This window comes from Cannabis sativa, chromosome 6 (genome assembly GCF_029168945.1).
Source record: "Cannabis sativa cultivar Pink pepper isolate KNU-18-1 chromosome 6, ASM2916894v1, whole genome shotgun sequence".
In the NCBI taxonomy this organism is placed as follows: domain Eukaryota; kingdom Viridiplantae; phylum Streptophyta; class Magnoliopsida; order Rosales; family Cannabaceae; genus Cannabis; species Cannabis sativa.
In genome coordinates this window covers 74,223,485-74,245,263 of record NC_083606.1, presented here as the reverse complement: position 1 = coordinate 74,245,263, position 21,779 = coordinate 74,223,485, and the positions used below count along the sequence as shown (strand labels likewise).

The 21,779-nt window shown below is 30.6% G+C and overlaps 1 protein-coding gene across 1 annotated transcript; it reads right to left on the bottom strand.

Annotated features, from left to right (window-relative positions):
• Positions 1-2,948: 2,948 nt before the first annotated feature.
• LOC133039442 (ankyrin repeat-containing protein At5g02620-like) lies at positions 2,949-8,078 on the bottom strand. The gene is made up of 4 exons (XM_061118352.1): positions 7,484-8,078; positions 6,508-7,067; positions 5,820-6,173; positions 2,949-3,062 (listed from the first exon to the last, which is right to left on the bottom strand). Exons 1-4 carry the CDS (start codon positions 8,076-8,078, stop codon positions 2,949-2,951), a joined length of 1,623 nt encoding a protein of 540 aa, XP_060974335.1.
• Positions 8,079-21,779: the final 13,701 nt, after the last annotated feature.

The following is a 21,779-nucleotide window of genomic DNA, read 5'->3' as shown; positions in this document are numbered from 1 at the left end:
CAATGTGGGTCCGCCCCTGCTACTAACTAAAAAGTGATAGACAGTTAGTAAACTAACTTAACCAACTAACTGTTACAATAAAATTCCCTTAACATTCACCAATGATCCAAAAATTTGACTAAAACTATCAAAGAATCAAAGAATGATGTATTATCTACTATGTTCAATTGTAGAAGAAATTTAGTAATTAATTATGATATTCCATTAATAAATATTCTTATAATTTGATAAAGTAGTTGTTGGAATCACTATTGTATAAGAACTCACAATATAGACATGAGTGATCGGTCCAAAGACCACAAGTGAAGATATATAATTTATTGCCTAACCAAATGAGATACTTAACCAAATCAAAAACTGCATGAAAAATCTAGACAATATAGATATGAGATCAACAACTCATGTTGACCAACAGAATAACACATCAATAATGTCTATAAAATACATAAAAATCATAATTAATTAATAAAAGATGAATTAGTACTTTTTATATATGTTATGATATTAATTCTCAGAAATATCTCTCCAACATATTTGAAAGCTTCTATGAAATTGCAGTACGTCCATTTATATACGTAGAAATACCCCATAAATAAGACCTAAAATGTAACACCCCGATTTCTGAGACGTCATACTAGCTAGTCCGTTTAAAATCATTTATAATAAAACAATAAATTAATTTATTAAAAATAACTAAAGCATGAGATCTCATTATTTTAAAATAAAAACACTTGATTCACTTATAAATTTTTAAACATTAACTTTTACAAAAGTACTCGAGTTATAATCTGTAATGAAATATATATATTTTTAAACTAAAATATTGTGACAATCCCTAACATGTAATTCATGCCTCAGATCGAGCTCCCCATCCTCACTGTTTACTTTTGCCTTTACCTACATATAAAGTACCCGTGAGCTAACGCCCAGTAAAAAGAGTTATGTAGGACATAACCCCCCAGCTAGATAACATAGCCATAAGTATAACATCAAATCAATTCATAACATGCTTGCATACATATAACAACATGTCATATCACATATTATTCTCACATACAATATAACATCATATCACAGTGTAATCTTAATGCATGTTATACTTACACACCTAACACATAGTATCTTATCGCACATTGTCCTCACATACGATAATCTACTCCCACTCATGTTAATCAAACATGAAGTATAACTTACCCTTGTGCTGTTCTAACACTCGACATCCAATTAATAGGGCAATCCCTTATCACAAGTTGTACTCACTCATGATAAAATAACCTGCAAGTAAACCCATACAAACAGCCAAAAACATATCATGCAGTGCTATGCTCACACAGCAGAAAACCTATCCTATAAGTGCTATTCTCACACAAACAGTTAAAAATCTTATCACTATCACAGACTAACAATATTAACATAAAGCAACAATCCACCAAAGAATAAAACATGTAAATATAAACCCGTAACAGTTGTATGTTTCAACACACACCCTGTGCACAGATGTCCACTCTTCTTACCTCAGTTGTTGAGAACACCTTTTTGCTACTTCAAGTACCTCAATGAATTTTTTTGTTGAGAACAAGATCCTAAACATTCATTAACACAACAATACATTCAAAATACATTAAAGTATGAATCTCTGTACTCATACAGAAACCTACGTAAAAATACGCAACACATAAGCCAATTTCACTTGCATGCCACACCATACATAATCATTTATTATTTTGATTCACACGAATACATATGATGTACTCAAACGAATATTTTTAACGTAAAACATGCACTCATACAAATACTTTTTACGTGAAATTTTACTAAAATACTATTTATTAATAAAATATACAATTATGTAATTATTTACCAAAATTAGAAGCTAGCATATTTCTTAATCGTTTATACAGATTATAAAACATATTTAACCTATTTAGAAACACGTACAATTTATTATCCATATTTATGTACTAATTTACACTTCAAACTATATATAAAATACCAATTAATTAAATAAATAAAATAACAAAACATCTCAACCTAGTCTTAAATTTATTTCATAGACTAGAATTATATTGTAACATCATAATGACAATTCTCAAATAGTGAACACAACTTTTAATATTTACTCTATTTAAAACTCAATTAAATAGTTAATTAGTGATAAATAATTGTAATAAATACCTACAGCAACCAATAATTTATCAAAAACTTTTTATTTCGTACCATAAATAGTAAATAGCATTACAAAAATATATTTTACTGTTTTAGCATCACTTAACTATTTTTCATAATTATTTTAAGTATTAACTAAATAAATTCATGAAAAATACAAAAATAATCGAAAACCAAATCTAACCATTCTAACATAGTTTATAGTCTGTACTAAGCCCTTAATAATTAATTTCTAATTTTCTGAATAATCTAAATATTTTTCATAATTAAATTTAGAAATAACATAAATAATTCATGAAAAATACAAAATCGACCAAAAATCTAACCTATCAATTTTTAACAGTTTATAATCCATAGCCAATCATAGAAAATAAACTTATATTTTTCTGAGCAACCTAAGTATTTTCTATAATTAAATTATAAAATAAATCAAATAATTCATAATAAATCAAATAATGACAAGAAAATTCTCAAACCAGCATAACAAAATTCTAGAGGTAAAACCACACACAGAACATTAAATAAAAGCAAGAAAATGGAATTAAAACCTCAAAAATAAGGTCTTCGTAGTCAGGGACGGACACACTAATAAGATTGTGGGGGCTATAGCCCCCACTAAAAAAAATTAGTGTGAAAAAAAATTAAATATCTTCTATTTAATTAAATAATTATACAACAAAATAGTAAAAAGCCCCCACAAAATAGTTATAATTTTAATGTAAAGTAAATAATAAATATTTTTATAACAATTAAGCCCCCACAGATCAAAAATTCTGGGTCCGTCACTGTTCGTAGTTATCGCCGGAGTTCTCGTCGGTTCCGGCACAGGCGAATACAAATCTCTTCTCTAGGTGCTTTTTACGTGTATCTTCGATTGGAAGAACCTTCCAATGAATCTAGGACCCCAAAACAACCAAGAAAAGATAAGGAAAATAGCCAAAATGGCCTAAAACGCGGTTGTCTTCTTCCTTGGCGGTGAGCTGTTAAAAATAGAGTCCAAAAATAGAAAATTTCATTTTAGACCTTAGGGGTCCCATAAACTTAAACACAACCTCCAACAAATCCAAAAACTACCTAAATTCACTCAAATCCGAATTACCTATGAATGTGTCTAACGTGAACCGAAAAATGGTGATTTTCAATATTGGTGTTTCTAGACTCTGCTTGGGTACGTTCAAACCAATTCTTAGGATCCCACGAACTTGGAATTTGAACTCCTTTTGTCCAACAAACAACTTAAACACACTCAAATCTTGGTTCGTTTAAAAAGACGGTAACCGTAAAATTTCGTCATCCTCCTCTTGACGTTTCTGGATGGCTTCGGTGCTCTTACATAACTCCTTAGAGCCTACTAAACTCAATGAAAACTCTCATCATAATCCACAAATTCTCCAGCCCTCTCAAACCCGGTTCTTGTATTGTGGTACGTAAAGGAATTTTTAAAGAAATATTAGATATAGGAGGCTCATTCACAGCACAATTTCTCAACCCTAAATGCTTCCAAAAACACATTATATATAGTCTAGGTCACTACCAAAACTTAATCGTGACCATTAAATTCAAAACATAATATCCTTACCGTAGGATATTAATTTACTATTAATAATAACAAAAATAATATTATATACTAATATAAATCTTAATATTGAAATAATATTATTAATAATACCACATGTAATTTAAATTCAATTGTTACCTACTTCATATTTTAATATTCTTTATATATCTCTTAATTACTCTAAATCATAGGGACATTATAATATTTTTCACAATTTCCATAATAATTACTATTTAATCAAGTTAAATAATAACAATATAACATCATTCAAAAAAAATAAAATAATAATAACAATATAACAAAGTATACAATCCCATATTATAAACTAAACACACACATTATTATTACATTCACTACAATAATAATCGCAACCTAAATAAATAATTAAATTATCTCATGTAATTAATTATTTCTTTTGCATGATGTACACGCTAAGATTCTATTTTTATTGCAAAAATAAAATGTTCCTCCCCAAAAGATCAAATATTTTATTATGATCACTAAAATGTGAGATCCTATCATTTCCATAAATATTCAAGTAGAGAAAAACAATTATCCTTTCACGAAAAGCGAATATTACAGGATAGAGATTGAGACTGACAGTAGGGGTGTTCACAAAGTATCCGATCCAATCCAATCCGCACGATCCAATTCAATCCAATCCGCAAAATGCGGATATCCGCACTTGTGCGGATTGGATTGGATTGAAAAATCCAAAATCCGCACTTGTGCGGATTGGATGTTGTTTGACCTCAAAAAGTAACCGATCCAATCCAATCCGCACTTAATTATATATATTTTTAAAAAATTATAATATATAATATATATTAATTAAAACAAGACACAAACTTCTAATTTCTTAATCTTTTTTAGTATTATATTGAGTTGGTACATTTTATTTATTTTATAATAAAAAACACAAGAAAAATAATTCTTATTCACATAGACACATACACATAAATTTAAATATATGTATACTAGATTATTTATTTTAATAAGAGATACATATATATTTTAGTGTAAATCTAAAGATAAGTACATATATATTGATATATAAATATATATATATGTATATTGGTTTGATTTGTATATAAATAGAGATAGAAATAGATTATTAGTGGAGATTAAGAAACAATAGTCTTTTTTTAATTTTTTTTCTATGAAATATTAAATAATTTATTATTAAAAAAAATAACCGATCCAAAATATCCGATCCAATCCGCACTATTGCGGATTGGATTGGATTGGATTTAAACTCTTATGCGGATCGGATTGGATCCAAAATATGAAATCCGCACTTAGTGCAGATCGGATGTTGTTTGACCAAAAAAGTGCGGATTGGATCGGATGAACACCTCTAACTGACAGTATGCTCGCTGTTTAAATCAATTCGTTGTAGTCAACTAATGTGTTCTGTCTTTGATTTGGTCATTAATGATTGTAAAATTCTTTTATCTTCTCTATCATTTACGTTTTGTGAAACAATGAACAAATCGAGTTGTCTACTATATGTTGCTAGGCATGCATGGATCTATTTGGTAGTAGTATTTTTGAGCATAATATTCCCTCTGCGTTTCAAATTCTTTTGTATTGAGAATGCTAATTCAATAAAATTGATATTTCATTTAAAAAAAAAAAAGAAACTTGGTAAAGCGACTTGGCATTTCTCATTGTGTTATTGATTCGAATCCTGTAATGTAATGCTATTAAGTAATATTTAGAAGTAAAATGATTTGTATTTCAAAACAATTAGTATCACTAAAATTATTACTCCAAAGTCATGAATTGAAATTTTCTCTACATAATTCATTCAAGATATTAAATTGACAATGGATCATATTAAGGATTTACTAATTCTATCCCTAATAACAAAATAACATGTGCAAAACAGAAGCGCGAGAAACGCAGAACAAGCAAGTATCCAGAAAGAATTCGATATTGTGGCTTGTGTAGAGAACATGAAAGCCATTATTGACGAAGCAATGGATCCGATAGTTAGGGTAATGACCATGACCATGAAATAAAAGGAGGTTGAGTTTCGATATTGTCTTTTAAAAAGGGTATTGTAGAGCACTGATAGAAATGTGAGCAATACCGAGGCTGATGACAAACTGAAACCATATGAGTTAGAGACGATAAAATTTTTGAACGATGGGTTTTCTCGTAAGATGGCCATGCCTTGGTCATTGTAACCACCAGGAATTTGGACACCCGCTGCAAATGTGATGGTTGCTATGATTGTTGCCACAATTAAGTTGACATTAATAAATTCAGTGCTCAAATAATTATATGATCCTCTTTCACCATTGGGTTGTTTAGGTTCAAGTGAAACAATCCTAGTCTCTTCCTCTTTCGGTTTATCACCATTCACATTGTGTACACTTTCCAAACTCGTTTTAAACCATTGGAAATCTTTGGCGTAAACTGGCGTCAATAGCCAAAAAGGCGTCTACAAAGTGTGTTAAAAGTAGACTTTGTCATAAACTATTCAAATCAAGAATATCAAATTATGTTTAGTTAACTACACAATATGTAATCAAGTACTATCTATGCAAAGAGATAGATTAATTAAAAACGTGTCACGTGTACACTTATGTACACGTAAGTAGTCTACCGTGACAGGTGATTGAGATTTTTGGATGGAAAGAATAAATAGCTAACAGAAGGAAGATTTATGTATTTTTGCAACTAAAAAAATTAATTTATGTAATTAATAATTGTTAAAAAAATATGAAGTATAAGTGATTTTGCCGCTAATATCTCATATATTATATAAAACTTACTTGGTGTGAATGTGATTCAAGATGATAAGAATAGATTTGAATGGCCGTCATCCCTTTATTGTTAACTGCCGCTTTGTCTAGTAATGTAAACTTACGTTGGAAGAGGATGAATGATAATACCATTTTAGAACTTTTAGTTAAGGCAGCAAGATGAAAGCAAGTATTTCCATCTTTGTCTTTCCAGTTAATAATGTACTTACTTTCTTCAAAACAAAGCATTCTCTCTACCAAAAATGTGTGTTTACTCTCCACAGCAACATGTAGAGCGGTTCGCTTGTTCTTGTCCAATAACTCGAACATCTTGTAACTATATAATCCCGATCCATTTTTTAATGACTGTAATGCTTCCAAAGAACCATTCTTGGCCGCAATGTGAAGAGGAGACATGTTTTCATTGTCTTGAACACAACAAATTAAGGAGGGTTTAGACAAAAACTTATTCACCAAACCAAACTCATTCAAGTGTGCTGCATAATGAAGAGGACTCCATCCATGATCATCTTTCCCTTTTAAAATATCATTGCCATATTTTTCTAACAGCTTCTCAATCATCCCATCACCTATATATGTACAGTTTGTTGTATTTATTAGGGAATTAATTCACAATAATAATATAATTTGGGGTGAATACTATTTTAGAAAAGTTACCGACTAGATCATTTATTTTGTTAAATAACTAAATGGACCATGTTCTTTTCAAAAATAAAACTTAATAATATAACTTGATGTATTATAACAAAATTAACTGGTTACATTTTTTCTATCTGTTCGTGTTAGGATTATTTTTACAAGTTAGTTATATCAAAAAAAAAAAAAATTGAACTATTTGTATTATTTTTAAAAATACAGTGTCTATTTTATCATTTAAAACAACTGAAGGTCTAATCAATAAATTTTACAAAACACAAGGTTCAAAATAATATTGACCCTATAATTTGTAACAAAAAACAAATTGTAATTGGAAGAAGGTACGTACCTTTGATCTTATTACGTTTCTTAATATTGGTTAGACCCTTGTTGCGAATAACAGCTGCATGCATAACATTTAAACCATTCCTTCCAGACCAACTACCCTTCTCTTCCGATAATATTCCTCCCACATATTCAATTTTACTTAAAATGTGAGAAGCAATTTCATAAAGCTCTCTATCGACCGCCAAGAACAACGGTGATTCTCCATCTTCATTATTCGAATTAACTAAACTCGAATCTTTTTCAAGTAAAAGCTTAACAATATCCAAGTTACCATTCTTCACAGCTTCATGTAACACCGTATTGTTCTTCTTATTTGGCTTTTGTAGTAGACGACGAATAATCTCAATATTATTGATGTGATCTAGGATGAGTTCTACAACCTTAAAATTCCCTAACATTACAGCAACATGCAAGGGTGTGTCCCCATTATCTTTGTTCTCGGTCTCAATTAGAGCTAGTGCTGCTGCTGATGATGATGATGATTTTAAGAGATCCTGTATTCGGGCTTTGTTGCCAGACTTCACCGCGTTGAGAAAATTCAAGATGTTCTCATCATTAGAACATTCACCATCTTCTATAGAAGAAATCAACTCCATATTACTGCTTTCTTTTATCCAAACCTTCAGTGACAAAAGAATTATTCAAAAATTAATTTTCTAGAACGGTTAGATATGGGTATTACCCATGAATAGGTAAAATTAGAAAAAATTAAGTTTTAATGCTTAATTTTTCTATTTAATTAGAAAAATTTCTTATTTTTACATCATATGGGCTGAGATTGTTCCATCGGTTGAAAAAAAAATTAAAAAAAAACAATAAGTAAAAGTTGACCAGTTTCACTTAGATATTTTGATATGAACATATTTTTGATATAGTGTAAAAAAATATTTTTTGATATTTTTTTACTTAAGTAGTAAAACTAAGCATAAAAATTCAAATTTCTCTTTAATTCTTTGTCATTACATCAAAATTTAATAGTTTAATATTTTTTAAAAATAAAATTTAATAAACATTCATGGATAATACCCATTAAAAAATGTTATATATATATATATTATATATACTTTTAAATGGATATTACATATTGATAGTTATTAAATAAATTTAACTATAAATTTTAATTCTAAAATATTAAACTATTAGATACTACAAAAAAAGACTACTTTTAATGATAATTTTTTAGTTATAACATAAATTTTTTGTGACTAACTGTGACTTTTAGTTACAACAAAAAGTTATTTGTGACTAAAGCATACCATTTAGATACAAGTTGTCACTAATTTAGTTTCAATCACAACAAATATTATGACTAAAAACTAATTTAGTCACAATAAATTGAAATTTTCGTGACTAATACTTTTAGCCATATAGTCACAACAAGAAAATAATAATTTATGATTAGTCACAAGTTTTATTACTACAAAAAATCTTACTTTTAGTCACAACAAAAGTTGTGACTAAAAGTAAAAAAGTTGTGACTAATTATAAATTATCATTCTTATGTTGTGACTAAAAGGTCCGTGGCTAAAGGTATTAGTTACAAAAATTACAATTTGTTGTGACTAAATGTGTTTTTAGTCACAATACTTGTTGTAACTAAAACTAAATTAGTGACAACTTGTAACTAAATACTATGTTTTAGTTACAAGTAAGTTTTTGTTGTGACTAAAAGTTATATTTAGTCATAAAAAATTTATGTTGTGACTAAAATGTTGTCACTAAAAGTAACAATTTTTTGTAGTGATGGTTAGAATTTGATCCAATAATTATAAATAATAAGTATTGATATTTTTTATGGTTATTATTATCAAATTAATGTTTTTTTACCAATATTTAATATAGCCCCAAGTGTATTCATAAATTAAGGTTTTATTGTATTTGAATTAAATTAAAAAACAAGAGGTAAATTTTTCAGAAAAAAAAGGAATACTATAGCTAGTAAAGACACAAGAAAAGTGCTGATTTATTTATTTATTTATTTATAAATAGGAAATAAATGACAAAAAAAATAATAAAATTAAAAAAAAGTACTTACATACGTACTTGAGAAATTAACCAATAAAATATAGAAAAATTATTTTATATACTATTTTTTAACTATTTTTTTTTTCAAATTTACGATTTGGGTTGTTACAGTGGTTTCTATGCGGGTTGCTATTCCGATATATGTTGCTTCGTTAGTTGTTATAGAGATTTTTGTATGAAATTTCGTAACAATAAAAAATAAAAACTGTTTTGAAGTGTAAAAATAAAAAGAAATTCCTAAAATAAAATATTAAAAATAGTCAACAATTATTATTATTTTATATGTATGTATATATATATATATTTTTGTAAGGTACAATTATTATTATTATTATTATTATTATTATTATTATTATTATTATTATTAGGATGACGATGATGAATTAAAAAAAAAATAATAACGTACCTGATTTGTGAATAGAGCAATTCAGGTGGGAAATTATGAAAGTCTCTCTTAGAATTTTTAAGAGTATAAAAATATGATGGTGATAGTACTTATGTAATGGAGGAATTGAATTTGTAAGGAGAAATAGCATCAATTCAAATATATAAAAAGAAAAAGAAAAAGAAAAAGAAAATTCAAGCTTGTTTGAATTCAATACTTTACTTTTACTTTAAGAATAAAATACTTTAATTTCCAAACAAGCATGCATACATATGAAATTGGAATTTTTATGTTTAGTGTTTCACGTTGTACTTTTATATATAAAAAAAATTAAAACAACTATGTATCGATATAATGCATTGTAAGTGATTAGAAAATGTATGGGACCGATAATAAATTACTTTTAATATTAATAGTAATATGACACTTCCTGTATATATGTGTCCTTTAACATTTTCGTTTACGGATAGCACAATGCTCGAAAAAATAAATATACTAAAGGGTAAGCACCAAATGAGATGATATACCGTTATTATTGTATTTCAATATCGGGTCTTATATGTTTTGATTTAATAAATAATATGAGGAACTTGCGCGTTAATCAATTATAGGGTGGCATGTGGGTACGGTAGGGTGATGATTTAGAAATCAGCCATGCACTATAAAAACAAAAATTACTTCAAAATATGGTTTGTTTTTCCCAATTATATGGCAACAAGAATTTTCCAAGAATGTCAACGAAATTGCCATAGAATTTCAATGAATAAACATATATGTTAATATTCTTCATATTAGTTCAATATATATATATATTCAGCAATCAAATTCTCTCACTCTTTCATTCAATCATCAAAATGCAAAAACACTTCAAAACATTACAAAATAAAGCATTAGAACTTTTTTTTTGATGAAAAAAACTCACGCGCGCCATTAATAATTTCTTAAGTTTTTCGAAAAAGAACCAGCTCTAGTCGATGCAATAGTGAATCTGTGCTAGAACCTCTACGAAACCGGAGAAGAAAATAGCTTTCGAGTTGTACATGGTACGTACTCCGACTTTTCGAGATCTCACACATGATAGTCCGTATAAATTAATAATTTTAGAAAAAGATAATAAAAGATTTCTTTATTGAAAAACAACTAAGAGACATCTCATTATTTAAAACAAAATATTTTTAATATCCATAAATTTTAAATAAGAAACTAATTAAATTAAAAATATCGAGTCCACAACGTTTAACAACAAAAACATTTAAAAACTAAATACTGTGTCATCTCCCTAACATGCAGTTCACGCCTCAAGCTTGTCATACTCAGTATTTAACTTTACCTTTACTTGTACAAGAGTAGAAAAGTTATGTAGTACATTAACCAGGGCCGGCCTTGAAACAAAGTGGGCCATAGGGAAAAAAATTTTTTTAGGCCCTTATGTTAGAAAAAATATAGTATTTTTCAAAATCGGTAAAAAAAATGTATAATTTTAAAAGAGAAAAAAAAAAATTTTGGGCCCCTGAGTTGGGTGGGCCCTAGGCACAGGCCTAGCCCGCCTATGCCCAGGGCCGGGCCTGACATAACTCTTTAGATAATTAACATGCCATGAGTTACTTATAAACTTAATCAACAGTTACTAATATTCCACAAAATATAGTCACAATGCATGTTGTTCTTATACACATATAAGTCAAAGTCTCATACCGCACTTTATACTCACATACGATAATTAACTACACACTCATTGATCAAACATGTAGTGCAACCTGCCCTGCCTTGTGTTGTTATCACACTTGATCCCAATGAGCAATCACTTACTTTAAGTTACTCACCCACAATAAAGTTATAACCTAAAAGTATTATGCTTACACAAACATGTAAAACCCTAACACTATCTCATGCTAACAATACTAAAAATGTAAGTAAAAATACCATAAACTAATAAATATATCTGATAACTACATACATAATATTTAATCTAGCTATAAATATTAGCCCCTAAGTTTATTTATTCTAATAAACTTTAAGTAAATTTATTTTCTTTCTATCATTATTTAATTTTTAATATTTATCATTTGCATACACATAATTAACAAAATATACAATTATGTAATTATTTATCGAAATTAGAAGCTAGCATATTTCTTAACTATTTATACACATCATGAAATATATTTAATTAATCTGTTTAAAAATATGTGTAAATTTATACATTAAATTATATAAAATACTAAATAATTAGCAAAATATCTCAAACCGGTCTTAAATTAATTCCAAACACTAAATTTAATTACATTGCAATATCATACCGATAGTTTCAAAACAATGAATACAATTTTTACTATTTATTCTAATTAAACTCCAATTAATTAATTAATTAATTACAAATAATTTAAATAAATACCTACAACAATCTATAAATTATAAACCATATTTCATATCATAGCATATATAGCATGCGTGTGTTACAAAAATACGTTTTAATTTTTTTAGCATTACCTAAGTATTTTTCATAATTAATATATGCATTAATTAACTAAATTCATAAAAATTACAAAATTGATCAAAAGTCAAATCTAACAATTTTAGAATATTTCATAGTCCATAGTGAGTCATACAAAATTAATCTAGAAGGTGCAAACTCAACCAATACATATCGTAATCTGAACTACGAGAGACATTCTTCGTCATGTTATGTTCGGCGCTCCTCTTAAAATCTTGATAGATACATTAGTTTCTTTGAGCGAGTTCCACTCCCATGAATTCCAAAGCTTTACCTTCATTGAAGAAGCCCAACCTCTCCAACCACCAAACGATGTAGTATTACTACTATTATTAGAGATATTTGATTTTCTATACTTACATATACTTAATATTTTATTCCTAAACTAATGCATATCCCCATTAAAAATATATGACCACTTTATCTAAAATCTAAAAATATCCTTCTCATAACTCAACCCCATTTTTTCCCAACCCGCACGCATCGGACCCCCCCATCGGGCCCCATCGGACCCAACCAAATTTTCCCAGCTTGCAAGCATCGGACCCCCCCCCCCCCACCCATCGGGTCCCCATCGGCCCCGTCGGACCCCCCCATCGGACCCGTCGGGCCCAACCCAATTTTTTCCCAACTCGCAAGCATCGGACCCCCATCGGGGTGCCCATCGAACCCCATCGGGCCATCGTCTTCCCGAAACTGCGATTTTCCCAAATCGCAGATCTGAACCTAAAATCGAACCTAAATCTAACAAAACTCACGGTGCACACATAAACATATACATTATACATTATAACCCTAAAATCAATACCTATCAATACTCCAAAACATATATCACACAAAAAAATGACAAAAAAAGGGGGCCGACAGTGTAGGCGGTAGGAGATCGGTTTTGGTTTGGGAGGGGGCCGACGTTGTGGACGGTGGTGAGGGGGGTTTGGGTTGTGGACGGTGGTGAGGGGGGGTTCGGGTTGTGGTTCGGTTTGGGTTGTAGAGAGAGAGAGAGAGAGAGAGAGAGAGAGAGAGAGAGAGAGAGAGAGAGAGAGAGAGAGAGAGAGAGAGAGAGAGAGAGAGAGAGAGAGAGAGAGAGAGAGAGAGAGAGAGAGGGGTATTTTCGGATTTTAGATAAAGTAGTCATATATTTTCAATGGTGATATGTATGAGTTTAGGGATAAAATATTAGATATATGTTATATTATTTTATAATATAATAAGTGTAGATTAAAATGTAGTAATATATATTATTATGTGAATAATATGTATTAGGTATTTGGTAAATAAATTGTGTAACATATAATTTATTCAACCTAAAATTGTAACCTACACTTTATAACATGGAGAAGAGTTACAAAGTTAATTTCTTTTGTAACTTCTTTTGGTTGATCATAATATTGTGTAATAAAAGAGATGTTACACAATTTGATGATAGGATTCAAATGGTTTGAAATATAGTTGTTACAAACTATATTAATGCTCATTATATGAGAGAAATGAGATGGTGAGTTTGAATTCTAAGTGTGATCACCTAAACACTATATAAAGGAGTCTAATGTGCTCATTTGTAAGAGAGGAAGTTTTCTATCAAAAAAGCACATTGCTAGAAAACCCTAAGGCTTGATAATTCCCAAAGCTATTTCCTAGAGAGTTCCCTTAGTGCTTAGAGATAGGGGAAATAAGCTTTTGGACAAAGGTGTAATACCTTGTTCAAGTCATGGTGATCCCCACTAATCTACACTCAAGGTTGTGAGTGAGTGTTTATATATATATATTATTCTCTTGTTATATATATACATATATTATATTACATGTGTTGTAATCTTCTCTTCTACCTTTCATATATATATATATGTAATATATAGTGTATATATATGTATTGTACCATATATTTAATCAATCTCTTATTTTAGTCCTTGTATTATTTTACAATAGAGTTGTAATAAATCTTGATTTTCTTCCATTGTTATAAAATCTCTAACAATCAAAAGCTTATCCCTTCTCAATGGAAGAGGTGATAAATCAAGATTGTGAGAATACAAGGATAAGAGATTTTATGTGAAAGCCATTCATGGGTGAGCATGATGGTGAATATTATGTGATTTACTATTTTATATGATAGTATTATATATATGATATATATATGTGAGTTATATATATATGTGTGACATATATGTGATCATGAGTTTATATCATATAATATATAGTGATATATAATATGATATTTGAATTTATAACATGTTTGTATTTGTATATATATGAGATATATAATATATAACATGTATATGAGTTATGTGTATTACATATATGATGAGATATGACATAATATATATATTGTGAGATTAAATATGTAGAAATACTTATTTTCTATGTATTTATATGAGACATGTATATATAATATATATAATATATATCATGCATATTAAAGTGTATATATATGTTATATATGTGTGAGGTATGTAACATATATAGTTGTGTAATTAATGTATATATTATGTGCATATGATATATATGTATATTATAGTATATATGTTATATATATGAGATATATAACATATGTATTTATTAATTTAATATTGATATTATGTGTATGTTACATATGAGATGTTAATTAGTAAAATACATATTATATTAATATATGAGTTATATATAGTATGATAATAATATTGATAGTAATAAAATAGTGTTTATTATTATTGTGAGAATTATTATCATCTATTTTGTGAATAAAGAATATTTTAAATTCTTTTTCAATTTGGTAGTGAACATCTCACTTTATGAGATAATAAAAGATGGCTTTTGAAAAGTTACATCTTTTATTGGGTTATAAGAGATAATCATCTCATATTTGAGATAAGGAAAAGTGGACTATGAGAGTTACACTTTTATTGGACTTGCATTGTCATAAGCAAGAACAAATGGATTAAAAGTGAATCCAAACTTGTGAAATGAGCCATTAATTAGAAGAGCAATTTTGGACTCAAAAGTAAATGAATCAATGTGGATTCAAAAATAGTGAAAAGATAACAAAATTGGAGAAGCAATTTTGAATCTTAAATGATCAAAGTTGTGAACAAAATTGATGAGAATTTTGTTAACTTTGGTATAATTTTGGGCTAATCTCAATAAGGAGATAACCTTACAATTATAAGTAAAAATAATCACATTATTTTATGAGTAGTAACGTGAGTTTGATATTTTAGTTTTGGTGAGAAAACTAAAAATGTCAAATGGTATTTTTAAAGTGGCCTTAAAGAGTCATTTGAAGAGGAAAAAATACAAAAGTGATATTTTATATACACTTTATGCTAAAAATGTGGGGGTGAGCCACAAATTTAATCAAAATGTGTTGAGGCATTATTGATTAATTTATTTGATTTTGAATTCAAATTCTAAATCAAATTTGGCTATGTGTATATGTAAAATTTTGACATATTTTTGTGTCAAAGTTAAGTGAAAATAATTTCAAGAAGGAAATTAATTAAAAGAGTTATAGAGACAAAGTGGTCTTCTATATTTTAAAATCAAGATATTATCTTGATAGTGAAATGTGAAAGTGTGGGGGTGATACTCCAATATGAAAAGTTTAAGACATGTTTGGTGTCTTAAAATAAAGTATAATTTAGACATGTTTGGTGTCTTAAAATAAAGTATAATTTAGACATGTTTGGTGTCTAAATTAGTGTTTAATTTTGATATGCATGGTATCAAAATTATTGAGAATTTGAGTTGTGTGAAAATTAATCTTTTATGATTGAATTTTCAAAGCTTAAGTACTTAAGGAGAAAAGTGGTCACAAAGTGAACACTATATTTTGGCATGCATGATTCACATGGAATCAATAGTGAGAGGTTATAACAAATCGCTTAATCTCCGTACAAGATTAAAGCAAGAATTTTCGAGGGATGGGACCTAAACTCCCTTAGTGTTTTGCTCATTGATGGTAACCTATCTTAACACTAGTAAACATCTAGTCTTAAGTTCAATAGGTAATAACAAGTCAATAGAGTGAATATTGTACTCAATTGTCCCATCTATGGATGAGTACATGTTGTGAAAATTGAGGGTTAAAACCAAAAGGTTTTTTAATGGAGCTTAAGCTTAAGAAAACTCACTTAAGCTTAAGAAGTGTCTAAAGAGTGGTGAGACACTAAAACTCCACCTATATGGACTAGAGGTGGTGCCGCCTCTTATGAGAATTGGGAGTATTCTCTAGAGAGTCTATGAATTGGAATTTTGCACATGGCCATTAACGGTGCAAGAGCGAGACACGCTGTCTCAAGTGAGCGTTAGCGAGGGTGTGTGTGTTATCACCGGTTTGTACTAAAGAAATAGTGGTTCAATGCTACGGCAACCAAAATTTCATCAAACTTTGTGGTAACTACACTAAGGTAAAATTCAAGTCGAAAGACATTTTACCTAATGCACCTAAGCAAGACTTCTTTGAAAGTGTGTATTTATTCAATCAAAGTGGGGGAATGTTATATTTTGATATAATATTTTGATTGATTAAATAAATGTTACAAGTGTGTTACACATTTTAATCTAGTGGGGGATTGTTATATTATTTTATAATATAATAAGTGTAGATTAAAATGTAGTAATATATATTATTATGTGAATAATATGTATTAGGTATTTGGTAAATAAATTGTGTAACATATAATTTATTCAACCTAAAATTGTAACCTACACTTTATAACATGGAGAAGAGTTACAAAGTTAATTTCTTTTGTAACTTCTTTTGGTTGATCATAATATTGTGTAATAAAAGAGATGTTACACAATTTGATGATAGGATTCAAATGGTTTGAAATATAGTTGTTACAAACTATATTAATGCTCATTATATGAGAGAAATGAGATGGTGAGTTTGAATTCTAAGTGTGATCACCTAAACACTATATAAAGGAGTCTAATGTGCTCATTTGTAAGAGAGGAAGTTTTCTATCAAAAAAGCACATTGCTAGAAAACCCTAAGGCTTGATAATTCCCAAAGCTATTTCCTAGAGAGTTCCCTTAGTGCTTAGAGATAGGGGAAATAAGCTTTTGGACAAAGGTGTAATACCTTGTTCAAGTCATGGTGATCCCCACTAATCTACACTCAAGGTTGTGAGTGAGTGTTTATATATATATATTATTCTCTTGTTATATATATACATATATTATATTACATGTGTTGTAATCTTCTCTTCTACCTTTCATATATATATATATGTAATATATAGTGTATATATATGTATTGTACCATATATTTAATCAATCTCTTATTTTAGTCCTTGTATTATTTTACAATAGAGTTGTAATAAATCTTGATTTTCTTCCATTGTTATAAAATCTCTAACAATATATTTAAGTATAGAAAATCAAATTTTCCCTATTATTATTAGATTTAGAAGAAGAAGTAGGAGGATTTTTCATAGCTAGTTGGGTACGTATACAAGAATATTATGTTACTTAATTAATAATCAAATAAAAGCTAGATTGTTTCCTTCATTCCACTTATATAGTAAAATATTTAAAATTATACTTAAGGGATAATTATAACTGAATTAGAATAAAAATAAAAGATAATAATAAATTAGGATTAAACTTATATTTTATATAAAAAAAAGATCTATTAATTATTTGAAAAACAAAAAATATTCCTTGTTTTTTAAAGAAAAAGATATTATATTATTGTAGGATAAACTTAAATAAATTCAGATTTTTTTTTTTTCGAAAAGGAATTCATATTCTATTTTTGTGTATATTTATATTTTTGTGTAATGGAATTTGCAGGATGAGCTTTTTATCACTTTCATCAAACAAATCAAGTTCAATATCCCAACATCTCAATCCTGGGATCATTAAACTATTAACTTTAATATTTGAAAGAGTAGGGTGTGACGAAATGACATGGGGGTCACTTGGGTCGGGTAGCCAAGCATCACCTAGAACACTTATGTTGTTGCCGTCCCCCACACACCATCTTGTTCCTTTTATGACTAGTTGTTGTGCCTCCCATATGCTCCTCCATACAAAGCTAGGATTATTTCCTAAAGAAGCATTGAGAAAAGATCCTTGTGGGTAATACCTGGCCTTGAAGACTTTGGAAACCAGTGAGTCCGTTCTAGTAAGGAGGCGCCAACCTTGTTTACCCAGAAGAGCCAAGTTAAAATCTCTCAAGTTTCTGAAACCCATTCCTCCCACATCTTTATGTTGCTAAGTTTATCCCAAGCCATCCAATGAATTCCGCCACTGTTCTTGTTTGAGGATTTCCACCAAAACTTTGCCATCAATTGCTCAATCTCTCTACTGATCTCCAAAGGTAACAAAAAAACGCTCATAGCATAGCTAGGAAGGGTTTGGGCAACAGTTTTGACCAAAACTTCCTTGCCAGCTCGAGAGAGAAACTTGCCTTCCCAACCTTGAAGTCTCTTACGAACCCCATCTTTAAGAAAGCCCAGAACAACCGTTTTGTTTCTTCCCATGGTGCTAGGAAGCCCCAAATAAGTGATATTCTCAGTGGCTTGTCTCATCTGAAGAGCGTGATCGAGGTGACTTCGGGTAATCTCAGTTGTGTTTGTACTATAAAAGATTGACGACTTGCTTAAGTTAACTTGTTGGCCAAAAGCAGCTTCGAATTTGGATAGTAGTTCCTGAACTTTCAAAGCTTCTTGGAGAGTGGCTTTACAATATAGATAGCTGTCATCCGCAAAAAGCATATGAGAGATTCTCGGGACCCCGTTGGCAACTTTGCAACCGTGAAGCCAACCACGGGTCTCATACTTCTTGATTAAAGCTGAGAGACCTTCCGCACAAAGGATGAAAAGATATGGTGAGAGAGGACATCCTTGTCTTATATACCCAGTTGGATTAATAGGTCCCATTTCCCTTCCTCCATGAATAGTGTAGCTAGCCGAGGTAACACATGTTAGAAAAAGGTTCACCCAGGCTCTATCGAATCCCAGTTTGAGCAACAAAGCCTTCAAAAAACTCCACTCAATACGATCATAAGCTTTACTCATGTCTAACTTAAGAGCCATATAGCCATCTTTACCATAGCGTTTCCTCTTAAGATAGTGAAGCACCTCAAATGAGACTAAGATATTATCCGAGATCAACCGACCAGGAATAAAAGCACTCTGATTAACTGACACAGCTTTGTCCATGAAAGGTTTCATTCTGTTTGCCATTACCTTGGTGATGATTTTGTAAAGAACGTTGCACAAAGCAATAGGCCGAAGGTCAGTAACCAACTTAGGATTTTTCTTCTTGGGGATCAGGACTACATTGGCCTTGCTTGTGTTCATATCAAGAAATCCACTTCGAAAAAATTGTTGCACCACCTGAACCACATCAGACCGAACTATAATCCAACATTTTTGATAAAATCCGGGTGTCATTCCATCGGGCCCAGGACTTTTCGAAGGATGCATCTGAAAGAGAGCTTTGCACACTTCCTCTTCTGTAATAGGAAGGAGTAATTCCTGATTCACCAAGTCAGTAATGGAGCATTCAACTTCATCTACCACTTCAGAACAGGATGCACCCGATGTTGAAAACAGAGAAGAGTAATAGCCAGCAATCATGTCTAATAGTCCATTTTCCCAATCAATCCATTGACCATTTCCATCTCTAAGTTTTGAAATAGCATTATTGCCCCTTCTAGTAGTAGCAGCCATATGAAAATACCTGTTGTTTTTGTCCCCTTCCTTCAGCCAAAATTGTTTGGCTCTTTGTTTCCAAAATGTTTCCCGTTGATCCATAATTTGCGAGAGTTTATGTTTCAACTCTCCAAATCGTTGCACTGAAATCGAGTCTCTCTTGCCCCTTAACTCAGCTAGCTCTAGTTTACACTTCTTAATTCTCTCCTTAAACGAACCAGTAATCTCTTTACCCCATTCGGCTGATCTTTCTGCACAAGCTTGGATTTTCTTATCAATAGATACATTTGGCAAAGAATCCCAGCAATCTTTAATCAGTTCAACACATAGAGGCTCCTTGAGCCAAGCATTCTCAAACCGAAACTTACGGAAAAAGAGATTAGAGATTTCAATTTCATGTTCTAAAAAAATTGGAGAATGATCAGAAGGTGAAGTGTCAAGGTTACGTAGCTTAGCTTGAGGAAAAAGTTGAAATCAGTTCATGGAGATGAGCGACCTGTCCAAGCGAACTTCGACCCAGTTAGATGTACCTCGGCCCCTTTCCCAGGGGAATGGATAGCCCCTAAGCTCCATGTCCGTCAACTCGGAGTCGCACAAGACCTGCTGGAATCCTTGAATTAAAGCACGAGGATAAGGTTGTCCTCCACATTTATCTTGCTGAGAGACAACGTTGTTGAGATCACCTATGATGCACCACGGCAAGCTTGAGGAACGTTTCAATGTTCGGATAAGATCCCATGTTGTATGTCGATGATTCCTTCTGGGTTCCCCATAGATCCAAGTCAAACGCCACTCTGGTTTCCCTTCCATTGTAACAACAAAGTCAATATGTTGTTGAGAAAAGCCCACCACTTTACCCTCCTCGCTAACTTTCCATAAAAGGGCCAGACCCCCACTTCTCCCTTGGGCCTCCACCATAAAAACTCCCTCAAATCACACTTAGTTTCACATAAGAATACCATTTTGGGTTTCTTTTGAGAAATAACCTCTTTAAGGAATTGAATAGTCCATGGGTTCCCAAGCCCACAGCAATTCCAGCTTAAAGCATTCATAATGATTGGCGGGCCTGAGAACCAGAACCCGCCCCGATCTCGTTTTTTGGAAATACCTCATTATTTGGAATCATGAGTATATCATCTCCATATTCAAGTCTTTCTTGTAAAAAATCCACATTAACACTTTGTGGGCCTAAAACATTCAAAGAAGTTAGGCTTGGTCCATTACCATTTACTCTAGGCCCACTAGAAGAGTCAAAAGACATTCTTTTCCTCTTTGTTTCCTCTGTAGAGATATATTTTTTTTGAATTAAAGCAGTTAATGTAGAATTCCCTCCAACTTGATTCTTTCCTTTCCCGTCCAAACTAGTTGTTATTGTGGTCTTTACACCAGTTAACTGAGCAAAGTCATTAGTAATCAACAATTTATGGCCTTAATTCATGGGATTGCTACTTTGAAGCCCATGATTTCCTCCATGAATAATCGGATCTCGTTTAGACTCAGTCGACGCATCTTCCTCCCCCCCGACGGCCGTCGAACTTGCTCCGGCTGCTCCTGTACGTTCCATTGGACGATTCACCTGTAGACCTTGAAACAGGGCCACTTCTTAACCATCGCGATCCTATGGTGTGATTGCGTCTCCGAGGAGTCGCTTTCATCTCCAAGCTATAAGGTTTAGGCAATAGGCGTGAAGGAGTATCAAAGAGTTTCTCACAGTATTTCTCAGCATGACCAATAATGCCACAGATGAAGCAGA